The sequence below is a fragment of the Pelodiscus sinensis genome, chromosome 19 (assembly GCF_049634645.1).
Source record: "Pelodiscus sinensis isolate JC-2024 chromosome 19, ASM4963464v1, whole genome shotgun sequence".
NCBI classification, from domain to species: Eukaryota; Metazoa; Chordata; order Testudines; family Trionychidae; genus Pelodiscus; species Pelodiscus sinensis.
This window is the reverse complement of record NC_134729.1, coordinates 29,060,306-29,085,747: the sequence shown is the minus strand read 5'-3', so window position 1 is coordinate 29,085,747 and position 25,442 is coordinate 29,060,306. Positions and strand designations below refer to the sequence as shown.

The window sequence follows — 25,442 nt, the reverse complement described above, 5'->3', positions numbered from 1 at the left end:
GGGGAGAGGAGAAGCCGGATGGATGGATTGGAAGCCAATGAAGCAAATGCCGGATCCAGCCCTGGATAATGGCGGCAGACGGGCTGGGAATCCCTCTTCTCGCCGGGCGGGCCAGGTGCCGTGCAGGGCAGGCTGCACAGGGACTGCACCGCGCAGCCGACCAACCCGACTTCCCTCCGCGGGGGCTCGCGGGCGCGTCAGCGCAGCACGGCCTGGCCACCCCGCCCCGCCGCCTGCCACCTCCTCACCCCTCTCTGTCTCTTCCAGCTGGTTTGAGCCGTTCGTTATCCAGTGGCTGGATGAAAACGAGGAGGTGTCCCGGGATTTCCTGCATGGTGCGCTGGAGCGGGACAAGAAGGATGGGGTAGGGTATAGCGCCGACAAGTGACCTGGAGGCAGAGGTGAAAGTGGGCTGGTGCGGGCCGGTACGGGCTGGTGTACGCCAGCGTGGGCCAGATGGGCCGGACAGGTCGGTGTGGGCTGGACAGATCAGTGGGGGCCAAACGGGCCAGTGTGGGTCAGTGTGGGTCAGACAGGCTGGTGTGGGTTGGATGGGCTGGTATGGGCCAGTGGGGCCAGTGTGTGTCGGACGGGCCGGTGTGGGTCGGACGGGCCAATGTGAGCCAGTGGGGCCGGTGTGGGTCAGACGGGCCAGTGTGGGTCAGACGGGCCGGTGTGGGTCGGATGGGCTGGTGTGGGCCAGTGGGGCCGGTGTGGGTCGGATGGGCCGGTGTGGGCCAGTGGGGCCAGTGTGGGTCGGATGGGCCGGTGTGGGCCAGTGGGGCCAGTGTGGGTCAGACGGGCTGGTGTGGGTCAGACGGGCCGGTGTGGGCAGTGGGGCCGGTGTGGGTCAGACGGGCCGGTGTGGGCCAGTGGGGCCGGTGTGGGTCGGACGGGCCGGTGTGGGTCGGATGGGCCAGTGTGGGTCAGACGGGCCGGTGTGGGTCGGATGGGCCGGTGTGGGTCGGATGGGCCAGTGTGGGTCAGACGGGCCGGTGTGGGTCGGATGGGCCGGTGTGGGCCAGTGGGGCCGGTGTGGGTCGGACGGGCCGGTGTGGGTCGGATGGGCCAGTGTGGGTCAGACGGGCCGGTGTGGGTCGGATGGGCCAGTGTGGGTCAGACGGGCCGGTGTGGGTCGGATGGGCCAGTGTGGGTCAGACGGGCCGGTGTGGGTCGGATGGGCCAGTGGGGCCGGTGTGGGTCAGACGGGCCGGTGTGGGTCGGATGGGCCAGTGTGGGTCAGACGGGCCGGTGTGGGTCGGATGGGCCAGTGTGGGTCAGACGGGCCGGTGTGGGTCGGATGGGCCGGTGTGGGTCAGACGGGCCAGTGTGGGCCAGTGGGGCCGGTGTGGGTCAGACGGGCTGGTGTGGGTCGGATGGGCCAGTGTGGGTCAGACGGGCCGGTGTGGGTCGGACGGGCCGGTGTGGGTCGGACGGGCCGGTGTGGGTCAGATGGGCCGGTGTGGGCAGTGGGGCCGGTGTGGGTCGGATGGGCCGGTGTGGGTCAGACGGGCCGGTGTGGGTCAGATGGGCCGGTGTGGGCAGTGGGGCCGGTGTGGGTCGGATGGGCCGGTGTGCTGTACTGGTTAGAAGTGCAGCCCATTCACCACCAACGTGAACGTGCTGCCAGGGCAGGGGCGGGCGGGGCGGGGGGGGGGCGCAGTGATGTTAAAGTGCTGCTGCAGCAACGCAGCTGGATCCTATTGGCAGAGCTGACGAGGGGAGGGGGAGGGGCAGTGGGGGGCGAGGGGGAGGGGTCAGGGCCCTGGCGGGGAGGGCAAGAGGGGGGCAGGGAGGAGGGGCGAGCTGCCCTGGGGTCTGGTAATTTAAAAGGGCCCAGTGGCCTCTACTGCAGCAGCGGCTGGAGCCCTGGGCCCTTGAAATGCCCGCTGGAGCCCTGAGCCCTTGAAATGCCCACTGGAGCCCTGGGCCCTTGAAATGCCCGCTGGAGCCCTGAGCCCTTGAAATGCCCGCTGGAGCCCTGAGCCCTTGAAATGCCCGCTGGAGCCCTGGGCCCTTGAAATGCCCGCTGGAGCCCTGAGCCCTTGAAATGCCCACTGGAGCCCTGGGCCCTTGAAATGCCCGCTGGAGCCCTGAGCCCTTGAAATGCCCGCTGGAGCCCTGAGCCCTTGAAATGCCCGCTGGAGCCCTGGGCCCTTGAAATGCCCGCTGGAGCCCTGAGCCCTTGAAATGCCCACTGGAGCCCTGGGCCCTTGAAATGCCCGCTGGAGCCCTGAGCCCTTGAAATGCCCGCTGGAGCCCTGAGCCCTTGAAATGCCCGCTGGAGCCCTGAGCCCTTGAAATGCCCACTGGAAATGCCCACTGGAGCCCTGAGCCCTTGAAATGCCCGCTGGAGCCCTGAGCCCTTGAAATGCCTGCTGGAGCCCCTGAGCACATGGGCTGGGCTCACTGACATGCCGGCTGGGGGAGTCCAGCCCCCAGGCCTGCCCCGTGCAGCCGAGGCCTCGCCCCTTCCGGGCCCGCAGTCAGGCCCCCATCCTAGGGAGAGTTTGAAATGACTTTCACCCCGCCCGGGGGGAATCCTCCAACCAGGGGACGGGCCAGTCTCGCCCAGCCTCTGGGGCTCCCTTCTAGGAGCCTGGCTGTGGGCATAGAGCCCTGGGGTGTCCACCGGGGTGAGCAAGCCCCACGTCCGGCCCGCCAGTCCCAAAAGGGCTTGTGCATGCAGCCCCCAGGCCTGTACGGAGCGCTCGGCCCCCCTGCGCGAACCATGGGCCGGGTGGAGCACGCACGTCTGAAACAGCCAGTCACCCACCAGTGCCAGCAGACCTCTGGCCCGGGGGGCGGGAAGCCAGCCAGCCCCCCATGCCATGCGATAGGCACCTCGGCCCCGTGGGGCAGGAAGCTAGCCAGCCCCCCATGCCATGCGATCGGCACCTCTGGCCCGGGGGGCGGGAAGCCAGCCAGCCCCCCATGCCATGCGATAGGCACCTCGGCCCCGTGGGGCGGGAAGCCAGCCAGCCCCCCATGCCATGCGATAGGCACCTCGGCCCCGTGGGGCGGGAAGCCAGCCAGCCCCCCATGCCATGCGATAGGCACCTCGGCCCTGTGGGGCGGGAAGTCAGCCAGCCCCCCATGCCATGCGATAGGCACCTCTGGCCCGGGGGGCGGGAAGCCAGCCAGCCCCCCATGCCATGCGATAGGCACCTCGGCTCCGTGGGGCGGGAAGCCAGCCAGCCCCCCATGCCATGCGATAGGCACCTCGGCAAACCAGCGACAGCTGGAGAGGGAGAAGAGAGCTGACCCAGGCTGTCCCCTGAGCAGATGTCACACTCAGGTCACGTGTGGTTTGAGACCAACAGACCCCTCCACCCCCCCAGGCAGAGCAGCCCCAGACTTGCTGCCGGACACCCTCTCTCCAGGCGACTTCTGATCCTCTGGCTTGAATCGGGCGGCAGCAGGCACGGCCAAGAGAAGCCTGGACTCCTGAGTTCTAGTCATTCCTGTGTGACCTTGAGCCAGGCATAGCGCCGCTCCGTGCCTCGGTTTCCCCATGCATACTCCCCCGCCTTCCCCACACGCTCAGATGCAGGCAGAGCGTAAAGGCAGCGCAGCAGCCGCCTCTGGGACTTGTAGCGCTGCGCCGGCGAATAACCCGCTCTCTCCCCTCTGCTCCCTGCTGCAGTTCCAGCAAACCTCGGAGCACGCGCTCTTCTCCTGCTCCGTGGTGGACGTCTTCTCCCAGCTCAACCAGAGCTTTGAGATCATCAAGAAGCTGGAGTGCCCCGACCCGCAGATCGTCGGGCACTACATGCGGAGGTTTGCCAAGGTAGGGGGCCCCCGGGGCCGGGGAACCGTCTGGGCCCAACATGGCCCTGCCGCAGCCACCCCGTCCTACGCTGCCGGGAGCCTCACTCCAGAACGGCTGGGACTACCCAGCTTAGGAAGGGCCAGGCCGCGGCTGGAGCAGCATCCGCTGCCTCCCGTCCGGTCGTCCGTGCGCCCAAGTGCTGCGTGGGTGGGGATGGCGCTAACCCGGCTGGAGCCCGAGGGGTGCCCCGGCCCTGCCGTGCCCCGGTGGGGCAGAAGGGAAGGGGGAGGACTGGGCTGCGTTGTACACAAAGGGGATTCTGGCCCCTGGCAGACCCTGTGATCTCGCTCCCGGATTAGTGAAGTGCTGCAGGTTTGCGATGGGCAGAGCAGGGACTTCAGCGCGGGAGGCTCAGCCTGGACCAAAGAGCTGTGCCGTGCACTCCCGTCCGGGCCCCCAGGGGCAGCCACGGGGCCCGGAGGCGTGGGGGCTGGGGAGGAACACGGCTGGAGAAAGTGCCTCCTGCTCCTAGGCGGGGTGAGGGCAGGGAGCGGGATTTTCCAGGCTCACGTCATGTCTTGGGTCCCCAGGAGCTGGGGAGCCACAGGTGGGAATGGGGGGCAGTGCCCCCCCGGCAGCCACCCCTCTGCCCAGCACTGACACCAAGCAGGCGCCGTTTTGGTCGACTTGCAGCTTCGTAGCCCCAGAGCCACCTTCGGGCAGCTCATTTCGGCCCAAATCCAGATTTCACAGCCTTGTGCCTTCCCCGTTCTCTTGCCCCTTCCGGCTCCCCTGCCTGCTCCATGCTCCCCACCCCGCCCTGCCTGCAGACCATCAGCAACGTGCTGCTGCAGTACGCCGAGATCATCTCCAAGGACTTCGCCTCCTACTGCTCCAAGGAGAAGGAGAAAGTGGTGACGTATCCCCTCCCCCGCCTTGCCCTCTTGCCTCCCGGTTGGCAGGGTCCCTCTGTCGTGGCCGCCCCACATCTCTGGGCCAGGGCTGTCTGCATCCTTCCGCCTCTCTCTCTTCTTGGGCGACTGCCTGGAAAGGCCCAGTCTCTGCTCTTTACAAGCCACTCGGGAGGGCACCTGGCCCTGGCCCCACTGCCCTGGCCCCATGTCTGAGAGCAGACCGAACCCCCCGGCTGGAGCCAAACCCCTGGGACACTTTGGGTCCCACCGGCCTCGGAACTTGGCAGCAGGCCCCTGTCTCGACAGTGGGCAGAACCAAAGCCCACCCCATCCATACCCCCCAGGGGACGGGGCGCTCTGGGTCTGCAGCCGGATCCCAGCCCCACCCTCCCGGGGGGCGGAGCGGGGCCAGACACAGGGTGCACAGGGCCCTTGCCCACGGGCGCACGTGGGCCAGCGTGTCTCCCTCTCCCACGCACAGAGCTCCCTCGCTCACCCGTGAGACAGGCACCTGCAATCGTGCCAAGTGGGCTCTGGCGAGGGGCAGGCCCAATTCTGGTACCGGGGGAAAGCTGCTGGCTCGGGCTGTTGCCCCTCCCGCCCGTCGAGTCACGTGGGCCAAGAAACCCTCCTGGGAAAGGCCCCTCCCCCTCCCGCCGGGGACTCCCCAGCTGGGACCATCCCCCGTTCTGCTCCGGGGCTGACTCCCTGGGGGTACCAGGCCCCCCAGCGCCAGGGGAGCCGCTCGCAGCGCAGTGTCCGTCTGGCTGTTCGGTCCCTTGGCAGGTGGCTACTGTGGCTGTTGCCCCCCAGAGGAGGCAAATGAGCCTTGCCCCCTCTCCGCTGAGATGGGGGGAGGGGTGGAAAGCCCCACCCACGCGGGCTGTGACCCCTCCCCCTGGCGCAGGGTTTGCCCGTTCACACCCGCACACGCGTGGGGGCTTCAGCCAGAGCGCTGTGGGGACCCTCCCCCTCCCCCGGCGAGTGGGCTTGGGGCGGCAGGTCTGGCCATGCGGGGGTGCAGCCAGTGGGGTGCGAGCTCCCCACACTCACTGCCTCTCCCTCTGCTCCCCTCTAGCCCTGTATCCTGATGAACAACATCCAGCAGCTCCGGGTGCAGCTGGAGAAGATGTTTGAAGCCATGGGGGGGAAGGAGGTTTGTACCCGGTGCCCTGCCCTGTCCCTGCAGCTTTGAGGGGAAGGTCTCCACACGCTGGCCCTCTCGTGCGGCCTTGCAGTGGTACGTCCCAGGCGGATGGGCCCCCCCCCGGTGGGGGGCTGCGGGGCCCCAGGCGTCGCAGGGGCGCGGCGTCGTGGTGCTGGGAGTGACCCGGCAGGCTGCCAGCAAGCCACCAGCCACAGGCGGCTACTGCTCTCGCCCTGCCTGGCCTTTGTGCCGGCTCCTACCCAGGAAGGACTCGGTCCCTGCTCCCCAGAGCCTCTGGGTGTGTTCTGGGGCCCACGGGCTCCTGGGGCCGGCTGCTAACCAGGCACATCCCCTGCAGCTGGACGCTGAGGCCAGCGACATCCTGAAGGAGCTGCAGGTGAAACTCAACAACGTCCTGGATGAGCTCAGCCGAGTTTTTGCCACCAGGTGCGTGGGGTGCAGGGGAGCAGGGCCTTGCGGGGTGGCGGGGGAGTGCAAGGCGCAGGGTGGGCCCCACTCCGCCGTGCACGGACGCTCCGGGTGTGGTGCTTCGGGGGATGAGGGCCGAAGGTCACACTGCGGGGAGGGGGCTCCCCGGGAGTGGGGCGGGAGCGCTTTGGCTGCCGGCCTTGCCCCGGGGCCTGAGGAATCGTCGCGGAACCGCTACGGTTTGCGGCGGCTCCTCGATGAGTCGATTCCCGACTTGGAACATCCCTAGTTTCCAGCCCCACATTGAGGAGTGCGTGAAGCAGATGGGCGACATCCTGAGCCAGGTGAAGGGCACCGGGAACGTCCCCGCCAGCACCTGCAGCAGCGTCGCCCAGGACGCCGACAACGTCCTGCAGCCCATCATGGACCTACTGGACAGCAAGTGAGTGTGGGCTGGGGAGGGGCGGCAGGGCTGGAGCACAGGGGGATGGTACGGGCTGTGGGGAGGGGCGGCAGGGCTGGAGCACAGGGGGATGGTACGGGCTGTGGGGAGGGAGGGCAGGGCTGGAGCACAGGGGGATGGTATGGGCTGTGGGGAGGGGAGGCAGGGCTGGAGCACAGGGGGATGGTACGGGCTGTGGGGAGGGGAGGCAGGGCTGGAGCACAGGGGGATGGTACGGGCTGTGGGGAGGGGAGGCAGGGCTGGAGCACAGGGGGATGGTACGGGCTGAGGGGAGGGGGGCAGGGCTGGAGCACAGGGGGATGGTACGGGCTGAGGGGAGGGGGGCAGGGCTGGAGCACAGGGGGATGGTACGGGCTGTGGGGAGGGGAGGCAGGGCTGGAGCACAGGGGGATGGTACGGGCTGAGGGGAGGGGAGGCAGGGCTGGAGCACAGGGGTATGGTACGGGCTGTGGGGAGGGGGGGCAGGGCTGGAGCACAGGGGGATGGTACGGGCTGTGGGGAGGGGGGCAGGGCTGGAGCACAGGGGGATGGTACGGGCTGAGGGGAGGGGGGCAGGGCTGGAGCACAGGGGGATGGTACGGGCTGAGGGGAGGGGGGCAGGGCTGGAGCACAGGGGGATGGTACGGGCTGTGGGGAGGGGCAGCAGGGCTGGAGCACAGGGGGATGGTACGGGCTGTGGGGAGGGGGGGCAGGGCTGGAGCACAGGGGGATGGTACGGGCTGTGGGGAGGGGAGGCAGGGCTGGAGCACAGGGGGATGGTACGGGCTGTGGGGAGGGGGGGCAGGGCTGGAGCACAGGGGGATGGTACGGGCTGTGGGGAGGGGAGGCAGGGCTGGAGCACAGGGGGATGGTACGGGCTGTGGGGAGGGGGGCAGGGCTGGAGCACAGGGGGATGGTACGGGCTGTGGGGAGGGGAGGCAGGGCTGGAGCACAGGGGGATGGTACGGGCTGTGGGGAGGGGAGGCAGGGCTGGAGCACAGGGGGATGGTACGGGCTGAGGGGAGGGGCGGCAGGGCTGGAGCACAGGGGGATGGTACGGGCTGTGGGGAGGGGCGGCAGGGCTGGAGCACAGGGGGATGGTACGGGCTGAGGGGAGGGGGGCAGGGCTGGAGCACAGGGGGATGGTACGGGCTGTGGGGAGGGGGGCAGGGCTGGAGCACAGAGGGATGGTACGGGCTGTGGGGAGGGGGGCAGGGCTGGAGCACAGAGGGATGGTACGGGCTGTGGGGAGGGGGGCAGGGCTGGAGCACAGGGGGATGGTACGGGCTGTGGGGAGGGGGGCAGGGCTGGAGCACAGGGGGATGGTACGGGCTGTGGGGAGGGGCGGCAGGGCTGGAGCACAGGGGGATGGTACGGGCTGTGGGGAGGGGCGGCAGGGCTGGAGCACAGGGGGATGGTACGGGCTGAGGGGAGGGGCGGCAGGGCTGGAGCACAGGGGGATGGTACGGGGCTGAGGGGAGGGGGGCCAGGGCTGGAGCACAGGGGGATGGTACGGGCTGTGGGGAGGGGGGCAGGGCTGGAGCACAGGGGGATGGTACGGGCTGTGGGGAGGGGAGGCAGGGCTGGAGCACAGGGGGATGGTACGGGCTGAGGGGAGGGGGGCAGGGCTGGAGCACAGGGGGATGGTACGGGCTGTGGGGAGGGGAGGCAGGGCTGGAGCACAGGGGGATGGTACGGGCTGTGGGGAGGGGGGCAGGGCTGGAGCACAGGGGGATGGTATGGGCTGTGGGGAGGGGGGCAGGGCTGGAGCACAGGGGGATGGTACGGGCTGTGGGGAGGGGGAGGCAGGGCTGGAGCACAGGGGGATGGTACGGGCTGTGGGGAGGGGAGGCAGGGCTGGAGCACAGGGGGATGGTACGGGCTGTGGGGAGGGGAGGCAGGGCTGGAGCACAGGGGGATGGTACGGGCTGTGGGGAGGGGCGGCAGGGCTGGAGCACAGGGGGATGGTACGGGCTGTGGGGAGGGGGGCAGGGCTGGAGCACAGGGGGATGGTACGGGCTGTGGGGAGGGGGGGCAGGGCTGGAGCACAGGGGGATGGTACGGGCTGTGGGGAGGGGAGGCAGGGCTGGAGCACAGGGGGATGGTACGGGCTGAGGGGAGGGGGGGCAGGGCTGGAGCACAGGGGGATGGTACGGGCTGTGGGAGGGGGGCAGGGCTGGAGCACAGGGGGGATGGTACGGGCTGTGGGGAGGGGAGGCAGGGCTGGAGCACAGGGGGATGGTACGGGCTGTGGGGAGGGGGGCAGGGCTGGAGCACAGGGGGATGGTACGGGCTGTGGGGAGGGGGGCAGGGCTGGAGCACAGGGGGATGGTACGGGCTGTGGGAGGGGGAGGCAGGGCTGGAGCACAGGGGGATGGTACGGGCTGTGGGGAGGGGAGGCAGGGCTGGAGCACAGGGGGATGGTACGGGCTGTGGGGAGGGCGGCAGGGCTGGAGCACAGGGGATGGTACGGGCTGTGGGGAGGGGGGCAGGGCTGGAGCACAGGGGGATGGTACGGGCTGTGGGGAGGGGGGCAGGGCTGGAGCACAGGGGGATGGTACGGGCTGTGGGGAGGGGCGGCAGGGCTGGAGCACAGGGGGATGGTACGGGCTGTGGGGAGGGGAGGCAGGGCTGGAGCACAGGGGGTGGTACGGGCTGTGGGGAGGGGGGCAGGGCTGGAGCACAGGGGGATGGTACGGGCTGAGGGGAGGGGGGGCAGGGCTGGAGCACAGGGGGATGGTACGGACTGTGGGGAGGGGGGCAGGGCTGGAGCACAGGGGGGATGGTACGGGCTGAGGGGGAGGGGGGGCAGGGCTGGAGCACAGGGGGATGGTACGGGCTGTGGGGAGGGGCGGCAGGGCTGGAGCACAGGGGGATGGTACGGGCTGTGGGGAGGGGGGCAGGGCTAGAGCACAGGGGGATGGTACGGGCTGTGGGGAGGGCGGCAGGGCTGGAGCACAGGGGGATGGTACGGGCTGTGGGGAGGGGGGCAGGGCTGGAGCACAGGGGGATGGTACGGGCTGAGGGGAGGGGAGGCAGGGCTGGAGCACAGGGGGATGGTACGGGCTGAGGGGAGGGGCGGCAGGGCTGGAGCACAGGGGGATGGTACGGGCTGAGGGGAGGGGGGGCAGGGCTGGAGCACAGGGGGATGGTACGGGCTGTGGGGAGGGGCGGCAGGGCTGGAGCACAGGGGGATGGTACGGGCTGTGGGGAGGGGGGGCAGGGCTGGAGCACAGGGGGATGGTACGGGCTGTGGGGAGGGGCGGCAGGGCTGGAGCACAGGGGGATGGTACGGGCTGTGGGGAGGGGGAGGCAGGGCTGGAGCACAGGGGGATGGTACGGGCTGTGGGGAGGGGGAGGCAGGGCTGGAGCACAGGGGGATGGTACGGGCTGTGGGGAGGGGGAGGCAGGGCTGGAGCACAGGGGGATGGTACGGGCTGTGGGGAGGGGGGGCAGGGCTGGAGCACAGGGGGATGGTACGGGCTGTGGGGAGGGGCGGCAGGGCTGGAGCACAGGGGGATGGTACGGGCTGAGGGGAGGGGGGCAGGGCTGGAGCACAGGGGGATGGTACGGGCTGTGGGGAGGGGGGCAGGGCTGGAGCACAGGGGGATGGTACGGGCTGTGGGGAGGGGAGGCAGGGCTGGAGCACAGGGGGATGGTACGGGCTGTGGGGAGGGGGGCAGGGCTGGAGCACAGGGGGATGGTACGGGCTGAGGGGAGGGGAGGCAGGGCTGGAGCACAGGGGGATGGTACGGGCTGTGGGGAGGGGAGGCAGGGCTGGAGCACAGGGGGATGGTACGGGCTGTGGGGAGGGGGCGGCAGGGCTGGAGCACAAGGGGATGGTACGGGCTGAGGGGAGGGGCGGCAGGGCTGGAGCACAGGGGGATGGTACGGGCTGAGGGGAGGGGCGGCAGGGCTGGAGCACAGGGGGATGGTACGGGCTGTGGGGAGGGCGGCAGGGCTGGAGCACAGGGGGATGGTACGGGCTGTGGGGAGGGGCGGCAGAGCTGGAGCACAGGGGGATGGTACGGGCTGAGGGGAGGGGCGGCAGGGCTGGAGCACAGGGGGATGGTACGGGCTGTGGGGAGGGGGGGGCAGGGCTGGAGCACAGGGGGATGGTACGGGCTGTGGGGAGGGGGAGGCAGGGCTGGAGCACAGGGGGATGGTACGGGCTGTGGGGAGGGGCGGCAGGGCTGGAGCACAGGGGGATGGTACGGGCTGTGGGGAGGGGAGGCAGGGCTGGAGCACAGGGGGATGGTACGGGCTGAGGGGAGGGGCGGCAGGGCTGGAGCACAGGGGGATGGTACGGGCTGTGGGGAGGGCGGCAGGGCTGGAGCACAGGGGGATGGTACGGGCTGTGGGGAGGGGAGGCAGGGCTGGAGCACAAGGGGATGGTACGGGCTGTGGGGAGGGGAGGCAGGGCTGGAGCACAGGGGGATGGTACGGGCTGTGGGGAGGGCGGCAGGGCTGGAGCACAGGGGGATGGTACGGGCTGAGGGGAGGGGCGGCAGGGATGGAGCACAGGGGGATGGTACGGGCTGAGGGGAGGGCAGGGCTGGAGCACAGGGGGATGGTACGGGCTGTGGGGAGGGGGGGCAGGGCTGGAGCACAGGGGGATGGTACGGGCTGTGGGGAGGGGGGGCAGGGCTGGAGCACAGGGGGATGGTACGGGCTGTGGGGAGGGGAGGCAGGGCTGGAGCACAGGGGGATGGTACGGGCTGTGGGGAGGGGCGGCAGGGCTGGAGCACAGGGGGATGGTACGGGCTGAGGGGAGGGGCGGCAGGGCTGGAGCACAGGGGGATGGTACGGGCTGAGGGGAGGGGAGGCAGGGCTGGAGCACAGGGGGATGGTACGGGCTGAGGGGAGGGGAGGCAGGGCGGGAGCACAGGGGGATGGTACGGGCTGAGGGGAGGGGCGGCAGGGATGGAGCACAGGGGGATGGTACGGGCTGAGGGGAGGGGAGGCAGGGCTGGAGCACAGGGGGATGGTACGGGCTGTGGGGAGGGCAGGGCTGGAGCACAGGGGGATGGTACGGGCTGTGGGGAGGGGCGGCAGGGCTGGAGCACAGGGGGATGGTACGGGCTGAGGGGAGGGGGGGCAGGGCTGGAGCACAGGGGGATGGTACGGGCTGTGGGGAGGGCGGCAGGGCTGGAGCACAGGGGGATGGTACGGGCTGTGGGGAGGGCGGCAGGGCTGGAGCACAAGGGGATGGTACGGGCTGTGGGGAGGGGGGCAGGGCTGGAGCACAGGGGGATGGTACGGGCTGAGGGGAGGGGCGGCAGGGCTGGAGCACAGGGGGATGGTACGGGCTGTGGGGAGGGGCGGCAGGGCTGGAGCACAGGGGGATGGTACGGGCTGTGGGGAGGGGCGGCAGAGCTGGAGCACAGGGGGATGGTACGGGCTGAGGGGAGGGGGGCAGGGCTGGAGCACAGGGGGATGGTACGGGCTGTGGGGAGGGGGGGCAGGGCTGGAGCACAGGGGGATGGTACGGGCTGAGGGGAGGGGAGGCAGGGCGGGAGCACAGGGGGATGGTACGGGCTGTGGGGAGGGGCGGCAGGGCTGGAGCACAGGGGGATGGTACGGGCTGTGGGGAGGGGGAGGCAGGGCTGGAGCACAGGGGGATGGTACGGGCTGTGGGGAGGGGAGGCAGGGCTGGAGCACAGGGGGGTGGTACGGGCTGTGGGGAGGGGGGGCAGGGCTGGAGCACAGGGGGATGGTACGGGCTGTGGGGAGGGGGGCAGGGCTGGAGCACAGGGGGATGGTACGGGCTGTGGGGAGGGGAGGCAGGGCTGGAGCACAGGGGGATGGTACGGGCTGTGGGGAGGGGCGGCAGGGCTGGAGCACAGGGGGATGGTACGGGCTGTGGGGAGGGGCGGCAGGGCTGGAGCACAAGGGGATGGTACGGGCTGAGGGGAGGGGAGGCAGGGCTGGAGCACAGGGGGATGGTACGGGCTGTGGGGAGGGGCGGCAGGGCTGGAGCACAGGGGGATGGTACGGGCTGTGGGGAGGGGAGGCAGGGCTGGAGCACAGGGGGATGGTACGGGCTGTGGGGAGGGGGGGCAGGGCTGGAGCACAGGGGGATGGTACGGGCTGTGGGGAGGGGGGGCAGGGCTGGAGCACAGGGGGATGGTACGGGCTGTGGGGAGGGGGGGCAGGGCTGGAGCACAGGGGGATGGTACGGGCTGTGGGGAGGGGAGGCAGGGCTGGAGCACAGGGGGATGGTACGGGCTGTGGGGAGGGGAGGCAGGGCTGGAGCACAGGGGGATGGTACGGGCTCTGGGGAGGGGGGGCAGGGCTGGAGCACAGGGGGATGGTACGGGCTGTGGGGAGGGGGGGCAGGGCTGGAGCACAGGGGGATGGTACGGGCTGTGGGGAGGGGGGGCAGGGCTGGAGACATAGCAGGTATTGGGGGTGTGGAGTGTGGGGGGTGTGAAGGGGCGTTGGGAGCATGGGGCATTGCGGGGGTGTGAAGGGATCTCAGGAGCTTGGGGCGGTGTGAACAGGTGTCAGGAACAAGGGTGCATTGGGAGTGTGAAGGGGCTTCTGGAGGGTGAAAGGGTGTCGGGAGCATGGGAATATGAAGGGGCGTTGGGAGCGGTGGGTGTGAAGGGGCTTCAGGAGCATTGGGGGCGGAGGCGCATTGGGAGTGTGAAGGGGCGTCGGGGAGCGCGGGCGGATGGGGGTGAAGGGGCGTCGGGAGCGCGGGGGATGGGGTGAAGGGGCGTCGGGAGCACGGGGGGATGGGGTGAAGGGGCGTCGTGAGCGCGGGGGGATGGGGTGAAGGGGCGTTGGGAGCGCGGGGGGATGGGATGAAGGGGCGTTGGGAGCGCGGGGGGATGGGGCGAAGGGGCGCCGGGAGCGCGGGGGGATGGGGCGAAGGGATGTCGGGAGCGCGGGGGGATGGGGCGAAGGGGCGCCGGGAGCGCGGGGGGATGGGGCGAAGGGATGTCGGGAGCGCGGGGGGATGGGGCGAAGGGGCGCTGGGAGCGCGGGGGGATGGGGCGAAGGGGCGTCGGGAGCGCGGGGGGATGGGGTGAAGGGGCGTCGGGAGCGCGGGGGGATCGGGTGAAGGGGCGAAGGGGCGCTGGGAGCGCGGGGGGATGGGATGAAGGGGCGCCGGGAGCGCGGGGGGATGGGGCGAAGGGATGTCGGGAGCGCGGGGGGATGGGGCGAAGGGGCGCCGGGAGCGCGGGGGGATGGGGGAAGGGGCGTTGGGAGCGCGGGGGGATGGGGCAAAGGGGCGCCAGGAGCGCGGGGGGATGGGGTGAAGGGATGCCGGGAGCGCGGGAGGATGGGGCGAAGGGGCGTCGGGAGCACGGGGGGATGGGGTGAAAGGATGTCGGGAGCGCGGGGGGATGGGGCGAAGGGGCGTCGGGAGCGCGGGGGGATGGGGTGAAGGGATGCTGGGAGCGCGGGGGGATGGGGTGAAGGGGCGTTGGGAGCGCAGGGGGATGGGGTGAAGGGGTGTCGGGAGCGCGGGGGGATGGGGTGAAGGGGCGCCGGGAGCGCGGGGGGATGGGGCGAAGGGGCGTGGGGGTATGGGGTGAAGGGGTGTCGGGAGCGCGGGGGGATGGGGCGAAGGGGCGCCGGGAGTGCGGGGGGATGGGGCTAAGGGGCGTTGGGAGCGCGGGGGGATGGGGCGAAGGGGCGCCGGGAGCGCGGGGGGATGGGGCGAAGGGGCGCCGGGAGCGAGGGGGGATGGGGCGAAGGGGCGCTGGGAGCGCGGGGGGATGGGGTGAAGGGGTGTCGGGAGCGAGGGGGGATGGGGCGAAGGGGCGCCGGGAGCGCGGGGGGATGGGGTGAAGGGGCGTTGGGAGCGCAGGGGGATGGGGTGAAGGGGCGTTGGGAGTGCAGAGGGATGGGGTGAAGGGGTGTCGGGAGCGCGGGGGGATGGGGTGAAGGGGCGCCGGGAGCGCGGGGGGATGGGGCGAAGGGGCGCGGGGGGATGGGGTGAAGGGGTGTCGGGAGCGAGGGGGGATGGGGCGAAGGGGCGCTGGGAGCGCGGGGGGATGGGGCGAAGGGGCGCCGGGAGCGCGGGGGGATGGGGTGAAGGGGCGTTGGGAGCGCAGGGGGATGGGGTGAAGGGGCGTTGGGAGCGTAGGGGGATGGGGTGAAGGGGTGTCGGGAGCGCGGGGGGATGGGGCGAAGGGGCGCCGGGAGCGCGGGGGGTTGGGGCGAAGGGGCGCTGGGAGCGCGGGGGCGCAGGTTTGAGCCCCTCCCTCCCTCCCTCCCTCGCCGCGTCTCTCCCCAGCCTGACGCTCTTCGCCAAGATCTGCGAGAAGACGGTGCTGAAGCGGGTGCTCAAGGAGCTCTGGAAGCTGGTGATGAACACCATGGAGAAGACCATTGTCCTGCCGCCTCTCACGGACCAGACGGTGAGCCCCGGGCAGGAGCCAGGCTGTGGGGGCCGGGGGGCCTGGCTGGAGACCGTCTGCTGGGGAGTCTCCGGCCGGGACGGTGCTTAGAGGGCAGCTGTAATGGAGCAGCTTGAGCTGGCGGCTCCAGATGGCTCCCGCCTCCCCCGTCCCGGCCATGGGACACGCTCAGGGAGCCGCGGCACATGGAGTCAGGAATTCAGGCCTCCCACGTCAGCGGCAGAACCACGGGTCCCCCGTCTACATGTGGGGTGCCCCGAGCACGGCTCCCTGGAAGGGCACTGCCGTGGCTCCTCCCAAGAGCTTCTTGGCACCCACCCATCAGCCAAGGGCGTGAGAGAGAGACCACCGAGCTGGGGGGTCCCTGGGCGGGGCTGGGAAGAGACCACCGAGCTGGGGGGTCCCTGGGCCGGGCTGGGAAGAGACCACCGAGCTGGGGGGGTCCCTGAGCGGGGCTGGGAAGAGACCACCGAGCTGGGGGGTCCCTGGGCGGGGCTGGGAAGAGACCACCGAGCTGGGGGGTCCCTGGGCGGGGCTGGGAAGAGACCTCCGAGCTGGGGGGACCCTGGGCGGGGCTGGGAAGAGACCACCGAGCTGGGGGGTCCCTGGGCGGGGCTGGGAAGAGACCACCGAGCTGGGGGGTCCCTGGGCGGGGCTGGGAAGAGACCACCGAGCTGGGGGGTCCCTGAGCGGGGCTGGGAAGAGACCACCGAGCTGGGGTTCCCTGGGCGGGGCTGGGAAGAGACCACCGAGCTGGGGGGGTCCCTGAGCGGGGCTGGGAAGAGACCACCGAGCTGGGGGGGTCCCTGGGCCGGGCTGGGAAGAGACCACCGAGCTGGGGGGTCCCTGGGCCGGGCTGGGAAGAGACCACCGAGCTGGGGGGGTCCCTGGGCGGGGCTGGGAAGAGACCACCGAGCTGGGGGGTCCCTGAGCGGGGCTGGGAAGAGACCACCGAGCTGGGGTTCCCTGGGCGGGGCTGGGAAGAGACCACCGAGCTGGGGGGGTCCCTGAGCGGGGCTGGGAAGAGACCACCGAGCTGGGGGGGGTCCCTGGGCCGGGCTGGGAAGAGACCACCGAGCTGGGGGGTCCCTGGGCCGGGCTGGGAAGAGACCACCGAGCTGGGGGGGTCCCTGGGCCGGGCTGGGAAGAGACCACCGAGCTGGGGGGTCCCTGGGCCGGGCTGGGAAGAGACCACCGAGCTGGGGGGGTCCCTGGGCCGGGCTGGGAAGAGACCACCGAGCTGGGGGGGGTCCCTGGGCGGGGCTGGGAAGAGACCACCGAGCTGGGGGGACCCTGGGCGGGGCTGGGAAGAGTCCACCGAGCTGGGGGGACCCTGGGCGGGGCTGGGAAGAGTCCACCGAGCGGGGGGGACCCTGGGCGGGGCTGGGAAGAGACCACCGAGCTGGGGGGACCCTGGGCGGGGCTGGGAAGAGACCACTGAGCTGGGGGGACCCTGGGCGGGACTGGGAAGAGACCACCGAGCTGGGGGGACCCTGGGCGGGGCTGGGAAGAGACCACCGAGCTGGGGGGGTCCCTGGGCCGGGCTGGGAAGAGACCACCGAGCTGGGGGGTCCCTGGGCCGGGCTGGGAAGAGACCACCGAGCTGGGGGGACCCTGGGCGGGGCTGGGAAGAGACCACCGAGCTGGGGGGGTCCCTGGGCCGGGCTGGGAAGAGACCACCGAGCTGGGGGGTCCCTGGGCCGGGCTGGGAAGAGACCACCGAGCTGGGGGGTCCCTGGGCGGGGCTGGGAAGAGACCACCGAGCTGGGGGTCCCTGGGCGGGGCTGGGAAGAGACCACCGAGCTGGGGGGTCCCTGGGCGGGGCTGGGAAGAGACCACCGAGCTGGGGGGTCCCTGGGCACAGGCAGAGTGGGGAAGGAAGGCGATTGGTTGCATGGATAGGAATATGCAGAGGGATTCCCGGGGGCCTCGGAGGTTCTCCCCGCGTGTTGCTTAGAGTCCCTGAAGAGGTCCCAGAGCAGACCTGGCTTGCAGCCCCTGGGGCAGGGGTGAGTTGGGGGCACGGCCCTCCAGCCCCACGCTGGGAAACCCTGCGTCAGGAAAAGCCGTCGAGCTGCTCTGATGACCCCCGGGGCTGGACAAGCCCCTGAACTGCCCCCCAGGTTGCAGAGATGCTGAAAGTCACCTTCATTCCCCTCCCCGAGCGCAGCCAAAGCCTGCGGAGGGACAAGCCTGCTGCCCCGTTGTCGCTGAGTTCCCAGGGCTCCCCGCTGAGGTTTCCGGAAAAGGCTTCTGGCCCAGCCCCTTAACTCGAATGACGTCTGGGTCCTTTCCCTCGTCCGGCTGGACTGCCCTGGGCAAAGTGGGAGATTTTCACTCCTCCCGGGCTAACAGCTGCACAGCCCCCTCTCCGAGGTGTGTCTTGGGGACCCAGCCGGCACGCTCCGCCTCGCCAGAATCGCTCGTTCTGCCGCTGCCGCAGGGCTGGGCACTCTCTGAGCAGCGGGCGGATGCTGCGCGTTCCCAGGGGCCATTCACACATCTGACATCTCTGGGCCATGAGTCCCAAGAACCGGGCCGGCAGAGCCATACGGACTCTCCTGTCACAGGCGTCAGAGGAGGCTTTCCACGGCCACGTGCTGGCGCAGCCACCAGGCATGCCTGCACACTTGGAAATCGGAGCCACAGCTTGCTCTGCTTGTGGCTGGGGACCTCTGAGTCGGCCCCAGAACGGTGCACGGCGGGCTGGTGGGTGCAGGTCAGTGTTGGTCAATGCAAGTCCAGGAAGTCCTTGCTGGCCTGCTATGCTTATTAAGGACCTCAGGGTGCGTTTTGGAAGCCCAGCACGCGGATGAGTTTCAGGATCTGAAATTCTCCACTTCCCGACTATACCCTTGAGTACTGTTGCCGTGCGCTGTTAAGCAGCTGCTTTGTTGCACTCCAGAGGCAGCCGCACTTTAGCCACGACTGAGCCCTGTGTCGCTGCGGGTGTTTCCGAGGAGTGATGGGCATGTCCAGAGGAAAAGCGGTGGCTTGCTAGCCACAGCTGAGTGGCCGAGCAGGCTATTGCGCATGGCCCTGGGTTGATCTCCATGGGTACGTCTAAACTCCATGGCTCCATCGACAGAGCCATGTAGATTTGTTTGTTCGGCAAAGGGAAATGAAGCCGCGATTTAAATAATCGCCTACGAGGCATAACGGGGAGGTCAATAAAGGGCTTTCAGGTCGGCGCGGGAGCATCCAGACTAGCGCACTGAGCCGACAAACAGCCGCGATTATTTAAATCATTTAAATCATGGGCTTCATTTCCCTTTGCTGATCAGCCTAATCTAATCGATGGAGCCATGTAGTTTAGACACCCCATGGAGAGCAGGGGGTTCTGCCTCTTGCACCCTATCGAGAAACATGGGCAGGACTCAGAGGGGAGTAGATTGCTTGGTGGTTGAGTTTGAGAACACCCCAGTCCAGTGGGCTGGACTGCACACGCACACAACCATGCATGCACATCCCATACACGCATACTCCCATGCATGCACACACACACCCATGTACACACACACAACCATGCATGCACACCCCATACACGCATACTCCCATGCATGCACACACACACCCATGTACACACACACAACCATGCATGCACACCCCATACACGCATACTCCCATGCATGCACACACACACCCATGTACACACAACCATGCACACGTGTTCACACAACCCTTGTCCTTTAGCGGAAGAGGAAGGCGGGACGCCTTGTTACTGGACAGGAGTCCTGTCCCATTAATCATCCTGTGGCCCTGCCCACTACCCAGCGACCCACTCAGCCTGTGCAATGGCCTTCTGACCGCGGGGGCAGAGCGCGGCGGGGCCACGGCAGCATGGCCCGGCTTGTGCGGGTGGCAAAGACGATGGGGGGAGGGGGCACCTATACGTTGTTGCTGGATTTATACTTCCTGGTCTGATGAAGTCACTTCTGCAGAGCCAGGGATCCGCCCCAGAAACCCCCTCGCCAGGGACCCCCCTCAAGAGGACCCCCTTTCCAGACACCCTATCGCCAGGGGTCCTCCCCAGCTCAACTCGTGTCCTGGGGCTTTGAGTCTCTTGGGGGATATTCATGGGGACAGTGGGAGAAGCAAGCTCAGTGTTCGACAGTGGTGAGAGGGCACGAGGGAGGCGGGCCTGGTGTGTCGTGGCGGTGAGTGGGCGTGGGGGGGAACGGTTGTGGGGGGAGGAGCAGGCATGGTGTTTGGTGGTATTGAGAGGGCATGAGAGAGGCAGGCCTGGTGTTTGGTAGTGGTGAGTGGGTGTATGTGGGGGAGCAAGCCTGGTGTTTGGCAGTCGTGAGAGGGCACGAGGGAGGCGGGCCTGGTGTTTGGCAGTCATGAGAGGGCACGAGGGAGGCGGGCCTGGTGTTAGGCGGTGGTGAGTGGCAGTGGGGGGGGCTGGTGTTAGGCGGTGGTGAGTGGCAGTGGGGGGGGCTGGTGTTAGGCGGTGGTGAGCGGCAGTGGGGGGTGGCCTGGTGTTAGGCGGTGGTGAGCAGCAGTGGGGGGTGGCCTGGTGTTAGGCGGTGGTGAGCGGCAGTGGGGGGTGGCCTGGTGTTAGGCGGTGGTGAGCGGCAGTGGGGGGGGCCTGGTGTTAGGCGATGGTGAGAGGCAGTGGGGGGGGCCTGGTGTTAGGCGGTGGTGAGCGGCAGTGGGGGGGGCCTGGTGTTAGGCAGTAGTGAGCGGCAGTGGGGGGGGGCTGGTGTTAGGCGGTGGTGAGTGGAAGTGGGGGGGGAGCCTGGTGTTAGGCGGTGGTGAGCGGCAGTGGGGGGGGAGCCTGGTGTTAGGCGGTGGTGAGCGGCAGTGGGGGGGGGCTGGTGTTAGGCGGTGGTGAGCGGCAGTGGGGGGGGCCTGGTGTTAGGCGGTGGTGAGTGGCAGTGGGGGGGGGGCCTGGTGTTAGGCGGTGGTGAGCGGCAGTGGGGGGGGAGCCTGGTGTTAGGCGGTGGTGAGTGGCAGTGGGGGGGGCTGGTGTTAGGCGGTGGTGAGCAGCAGTGGGGGGGGGCCTGGTGTTAGGTGGTGGTGAGTGGCAGTGGGGGGGGCCTGGTGTTAGGCGGTGGTGAGTGGCAGTGGGGGGGGGCCTGGTGTTAGACGGTAGTGAGCGGCAGTGGGGGGGGCCTGGTGTTAGGCGGTAGTGAGCGGCAGTGGGGGGGCGGGCCTGGTGTTAGGCGGTAGTGAGCGGCAGTGGGGGGGGCGGGCCTAGTGTTAGGCGGTGGTGAGTGGCAGTGGGGGGGGGCCTGGTGTTAGGCGGTAGTGAGCGGCAGTGGGGGGGCGGGCCTGGTGTTAGGCGGTGGTGAGTGGCAGTGGGGGGGGCCTGGTGTTAGGCGGTGGTGAGTGGCAGTGGGGGGGGGCCTGGTGTTAGGCGGTGGTGAGTGGCAGTGGGGGGGGCCTGGTGTTAGGCGGTGGTGAGCGGCAGTGGGGGGGCGGGCCTGGTGTTAGGCGGTGGTGAGCGGCAGTCGGGGGGCGGGCCTGGTGTTAGGCGGTGGTGAGCGGCAGTGGGGGGGCGGGCCTGGTGTTAGGCGGTGGTGAGCGGCAGTGGGGGGGGGGCCTGGTGTTAGGCGGTGGTGAGCGGCAGTGGGGGGGGCCTGGTGTTAGGCGGTGGTGAGCGGCAGTGGGGGGGGCCTGGTGTTAGGCGGTGGTGAGTGGCAGTGGGGGGGGGCTGGTGTTAGGCGGTGGTGAGCGGCAGTGGGGGGGGCGGGCCCGGTGTTAGGCGGTGGTGAGCGGCAGTGGGGGGGCGGGCGTGGGGGGCAGGAAGTTGGGTCTGAGTGACATTCACGTGACGATTGTTCTCTCCAATTGTTCCGCTCCCCTCACACTGGCAGATGATTGTAAGTACGGCAGCTCCCTGTCTGTCTGTCTGTCTGTCTGCTGTGTGTCCGTTCTGATCTCAGCCTTATTGTCTTGTGTGGCTGCCAGCGCCCCCCCCCCCCCGCACCCTCTCCCGAGTGACCCCCCCTCTGTTGCCCCCTGTGGTTCAGCTGCTCCTCGTCCGCCTACTGTGCCCAGGGCTGCGGGGCGAGCCCCTGGCTGGATCGGCTCGGGGGTCAGCGGGGGGGACAGAGGGTGGCTGGCAGCAATACGGAGAGTTCTTAGGGGCCGCGCAGACCAGCCCCGGAGACAAGTGCTGGGGGCCGCGGTGGGGCCTGCAATCTGGTGCCCACACGGCCCTTGCTGGCAGCCGTTGGTGGGTTTCTTTGCCCTGTGGCCGTCCCACAAGGGCCGTTCCCCTGCGGGGCCCAGGCAGCCCAGCAACGGCCCATCCAGCGCTATTTAAAGGAGGGTTTGTCTACACTAGTTCAAACGAGGGTGGCTAATGTCGGCATTCGAAGTTGCAAATGAAGCCCGGGATTTAAATATCATTTGCATCTTGCCGGGCGCCGGCAGTGTAGACGTACCCGGACTGTCCTGCCCGTGCTGGTCTCCGCGGGGGCTCGGCGTGGCGCCCCTTTGGTGACACTCCTTAAGCCCAGCACTCTCAGCACCGTCTCTGCTCGCTGGCCTCTGGTGGGACTGGGTGAGGTCGGGACGGGGGATGCAGAGAGGGCGGGGGGGGCACCTTGACCCAGGGGCTCCAGACACTGCCGGGCTGCAGTCCTGCTGGTGCTGCGAGCAGCGCGGAGTGGGGGGAGGTGGGGCGAGGGGGCTGCTTTCCCAGCAGGGCGTGAGGAGAAGGCAAGCAGGCGGCAGTGTGCGTTTCACTCGCTCGCTCTCCCGGCTCCACCGTGCTGGCAAACGCCTAGGCTGCTGCTCAGCACGTGGGCGTGAGACCCAGGCTTTTCCGGTGTCTGCTCCCTGCTCTGCCACCGACCGAGGGTGATGAACCGCCCCTTGCTGTGCCTCGGTTTCCCCGGGGGGGTGACCTGAGCGGCATGTGACTGGGCGCTGAAAGGCCCTTCCTCTCCTAGGGGCTAGGACTGGAGGTGAATACAGCGTGGCTGGCGGCCGCCTTGCCCAGTTCGCATCCTCGCGAGGCCCAGCGCCGGCCTGTCCGGTCACTGCCCTGTTCAGAGGGGCCGGGCCGTGCTGCAGGCAGTGGCCTCGAGAGGCTGGAGCCGGAGGCTGCCAGTCTCCCGTCGCAGTGAGAGGACAGGGCCGCGGGCAAAGGGCGGCTCAGCGTCTGGCATGTCAACCCCCCCCCCCCGCGCTGTTTTGTGAACTTACTTTTCCAGCTGCCCTTTGTGCTACCTGCCGTGCTGCCCCCCTTCTCCCCCTCCGCTCCTGCTGTTGTTGGGGTCCGGCCCCTCCTCCGCTGCCCGGGCAGCCGGTTCCTCGCCCAGCTGGCAGGCGGAGACCCCTCCCTGCGGGCGCTGGGGCCACCAAATTGTGGCTCAGTGACGGCAGGGGCCTGATCCTTCTCCCACGTGCCGGGGTAGCTCCGTCCAGCAGCTGGCCCTGGGCCCAAGCAGCCGGCTGTGGCTAGCCACAGCCCGTGGGCCCTTGGTACCCGCCCTCACAGCATGGCCAAGGGCCCACGGCCGGCTCTGGTCCTAGCGCCGGCAGCCTCTGCTTGCATCCCACTCCTGAGGGCAGGATGTGGGAACGGGCGATGTGGCCGCTGCTGCTTAGCTTCTCCCAGCGCCCCGCTCGGGCTCTCCAGCAGCGGATTCCTGGGGCCCATCCTGCTCAGGGATCTTTGTCCTTTCGGGATGCCCACCTCTGCCCCCGCCGCGCTGCCCTGTCTCGGCTCCCCCGGCTCAGCGCTGGTGTCTCGCATGGCCCAGGCCACGCTGCTAAACCTCCTGCAGGAGCCTGGCCGCTCCCCCTCCACCAGGAGCAAGCAGGCCCTGCCTCCTTTACCAGCCATATCCCCTGCCTCCGCCCCCTTTGCAGCAGCACCGCCTGGCCCTGCTGTCTCCACGGCCCCTGCCCTCGGAGAGAGCCAGGCTCCATGCAGGACCGTTCCCTGGTGCTAGTGCTAGCATGGCAAGGAGCAGCCGGCAGGTGGGCGACGTCCCCGGTCCACCACCAGCATGGCAGCAGCCCTCTCCACCCCTCCTGCAGACCCGTCAGCCGGGGCAGGGCGGAATCCACCTAGGGCCAGGCGTGAGAAACCCCTCGGTGTGAGGGGCCCAGACGCCGGGAGGAGCGGAGCCCAAATGACGGGCAGGGCATTGCCAGTGCAGGAAAGGGCCCCTTTGGGCAGACACCGGCTGGCCTCTGAGGACAGGGCCTGGCCCATTCCTGCAAGGCTGGGGGTGGGAACGCACAGCTGCCCTGCCACGCTGCCTGGGCGGCAAATGGGAGCCAAGCTGCCCCCTTGAACTGCAGGAGAGCTGCAGGACCGCCCCCCCCCCCCACACACATGGCCACGCCCCACCATCATGGTCTGGGGGGAGGGCTGGCACCGTGCCAGGGCAGGAGGTTGCGAGAGGGTGACCCCATGGCTGCAAGAGAAGGCGGAGGGAGGCGTTGTGTCTCCTGCCCCCCCCCCCCCGTGATCACACTCCCCCCTCTGGGCCATTGACCCCCTTCTGACGTTGTTTCTGCAGGGGACGCTCTTGAGAAAACACGGCAAGGGGACCGAGAAGGTAACTCTTTGGCTGTCTCCCTAGCAGCGCCCCCAGGCCACATCAACCTGCCAGCCCTGCGCCGTGCAGCTGAGCAGAGCCAGACCCGGCCTGGGGGTCGTGCTTCCCGTTGTGTCGTCTGGACGTGCCTCGCCTCTGTGTGTGTGCGGTGTCGTACTGAGTGTAGTTGTGTGTTGTGTCGTCTGGAGATGTCCATGTGCACGAGCAGTTAATGTGTAGGTGTAACGGGGTGCTCGGGCCGCGTCTGTGTATATTGGCGGTGTCGTGTGCTCAGGGTGTGCGCGGGACATCCGTGCACGTGGCCTCCAGGCTGGGGCCGGGATGTCTTGTCTGTGGCTGGGGTGACTGGTCCCCCAATGCGAGAGCTGGAGCAGAGCAGCCCCCGGAGATCTCTGGCAGGCGGCAGGTCAGCGGAGCTGCAGAGAGAGCCCAGCTGTGGCCCTGGCAGGTTTGCCAGGACTGAACAGCCAAGGACTTGTGGGGCTGGCCCCTGCCCAGCCCTACGCTCCCTGGGGATCTCATGGCCTGGCTCCTCTGGTGGGAGGGGCTAGATCTGCCCACCCCCCACCCAGAAGAGCCCTGGTGCTTTGGGGGAAAGACACGAAATCCTGCCCCGTGCAATGCTGCAGCTAAGCAGGGAACGGCCTGCCGGCTGAGGGAGGCCAGGCGATGAGGAATTGAGCTGCCGTCTGCTGTGGTAGCCGGTTGTGGGCAGCCTGTGTTGTTGGGGGAGATAGTGGAGGAGCGGGCGCGTATGTGCGGGCAAGAAGGGCTGTTTCATGCCATACTGAGGCAGGTATCAGAGGGGTGGTCTGGATCTGCAAAAGCAACAAGGAGTCCTGTGGCACCTTATAGACTGACAGATGTGTTGGAGCAGAAGCTTTTGTGGGCAAAGACCCACTTGGTCAGATGCATGTAGTGGAAATTTCCAGAGGCAGCGGTATAAAGATGCAGGCAAGAGTCAGGCTAGAGATAACGAAGTAAATTCAATCAGGGAGGATGAGGCCCACTTCTAGCAGCTGATCTGGAGGTGTGAACACCAAGAGAGGAGAAGCTGCTTTTGTAATTGGCCAGCCATTCACAGTCTGTGTTTAATCCTGAGCGGATGGTGTCAAATTTGCAGATGAACTGCAGCTCAGCAGTTTCTTTAGAATAAAGAACTAATGGACACAAATCAGATATTAGGAATGGCAACATACAAAAACCTGTAGGGAACACGTCAATCTCCCTGGACACACAATTGCAGATCTCAAGGGAGCCATCCTGCAGCAAAAAAACTTCAGGACCAGACTTCAGAGAGAAACTGCTGCCTGATTCTTGCCTGAATATTTACACCTGCCTCTGGAAACTTCTGTGACGGCGCGTTGGGGGTCCCCCGTCTCCTGCACCCCGAAATGGCACAAACAGACTCCACCAGCCAGTGGAATTGAGGGTGGTTTATTGCTCCTCCAGGATACAGCACAGCACAGATGTAATCTGGTTACAGGAACTGGGGCTAAGAGGCCCCAGTGCCCCCTTTGAGATGGGGGGGATCCCAGCCCCCGCCCCAGTTCCTTCTTCCCTGCTTTCCAGCCAGGAACTAACTCCCTCTCCTCAAGCCCTGCCCCCCAGCCAGGGCAGCATCCACCTTCCTTTGTTCCTCTCCATGGGGGTCAGCTGGCCAAACCAGTTGGGATCCCCTCTTTGCATAGTGACTCGTCGCTTGTCTGCTCGGTGGTGCTACAGACAGCAGCCAGAGAGTTAGCAGGTTCCCCCCCACTATGTCACAACTTCCACTACGTGCATCTGACGAAGTGGGTCTTTGCCCACGAAAGCTGATGCTCCAACACATCTGT

General features: G+C 68.7%; 1 protein-coding gene across 1 annotated transcript in view; it reads left to right on the top strand.

Moving 5' to 3' along the window:
- Positions 1-25,442, top strand: part of UNC13A (unc-13 homolog A) — a 114,912-nt gene that overhangs the window by 73,675 nt on the left and 15,795 nt on the right. The window contains exons 30-38 of the mRNA XM_075903263.1: positions 268-364; positions 3,647-3,790; positions 4,603-4,686; positions 5,765-5,842; positions 6,192-6,280; positions 6,552-6,704; positions 14,956-15,079; positions 20,902-20,907; positions 23,569-23,607. Of these exons, the coding sequence (XP_075759378.1) occupies positions 268-364; positions 3,647-3,790; positions 4,603-4,686; positions 5,765-5,842; positions 6,192-6,280; positions 6,552-6,704; positions 14,956-15,079; positions 20,902-20,907; positions 23,569-23,607 (814 nt within the window). The remainder of the gene's footprint in view (positions 1-267; positions 365-3,646; positions 3,791-4,602; positions 4,687-5,764; positions 5,843-6,191; positions 6,281-6,551; positions 6,705-14,955; positions 15,080-20,901; positions 20,908-23,568; positions 23,608-25,442) is intronic.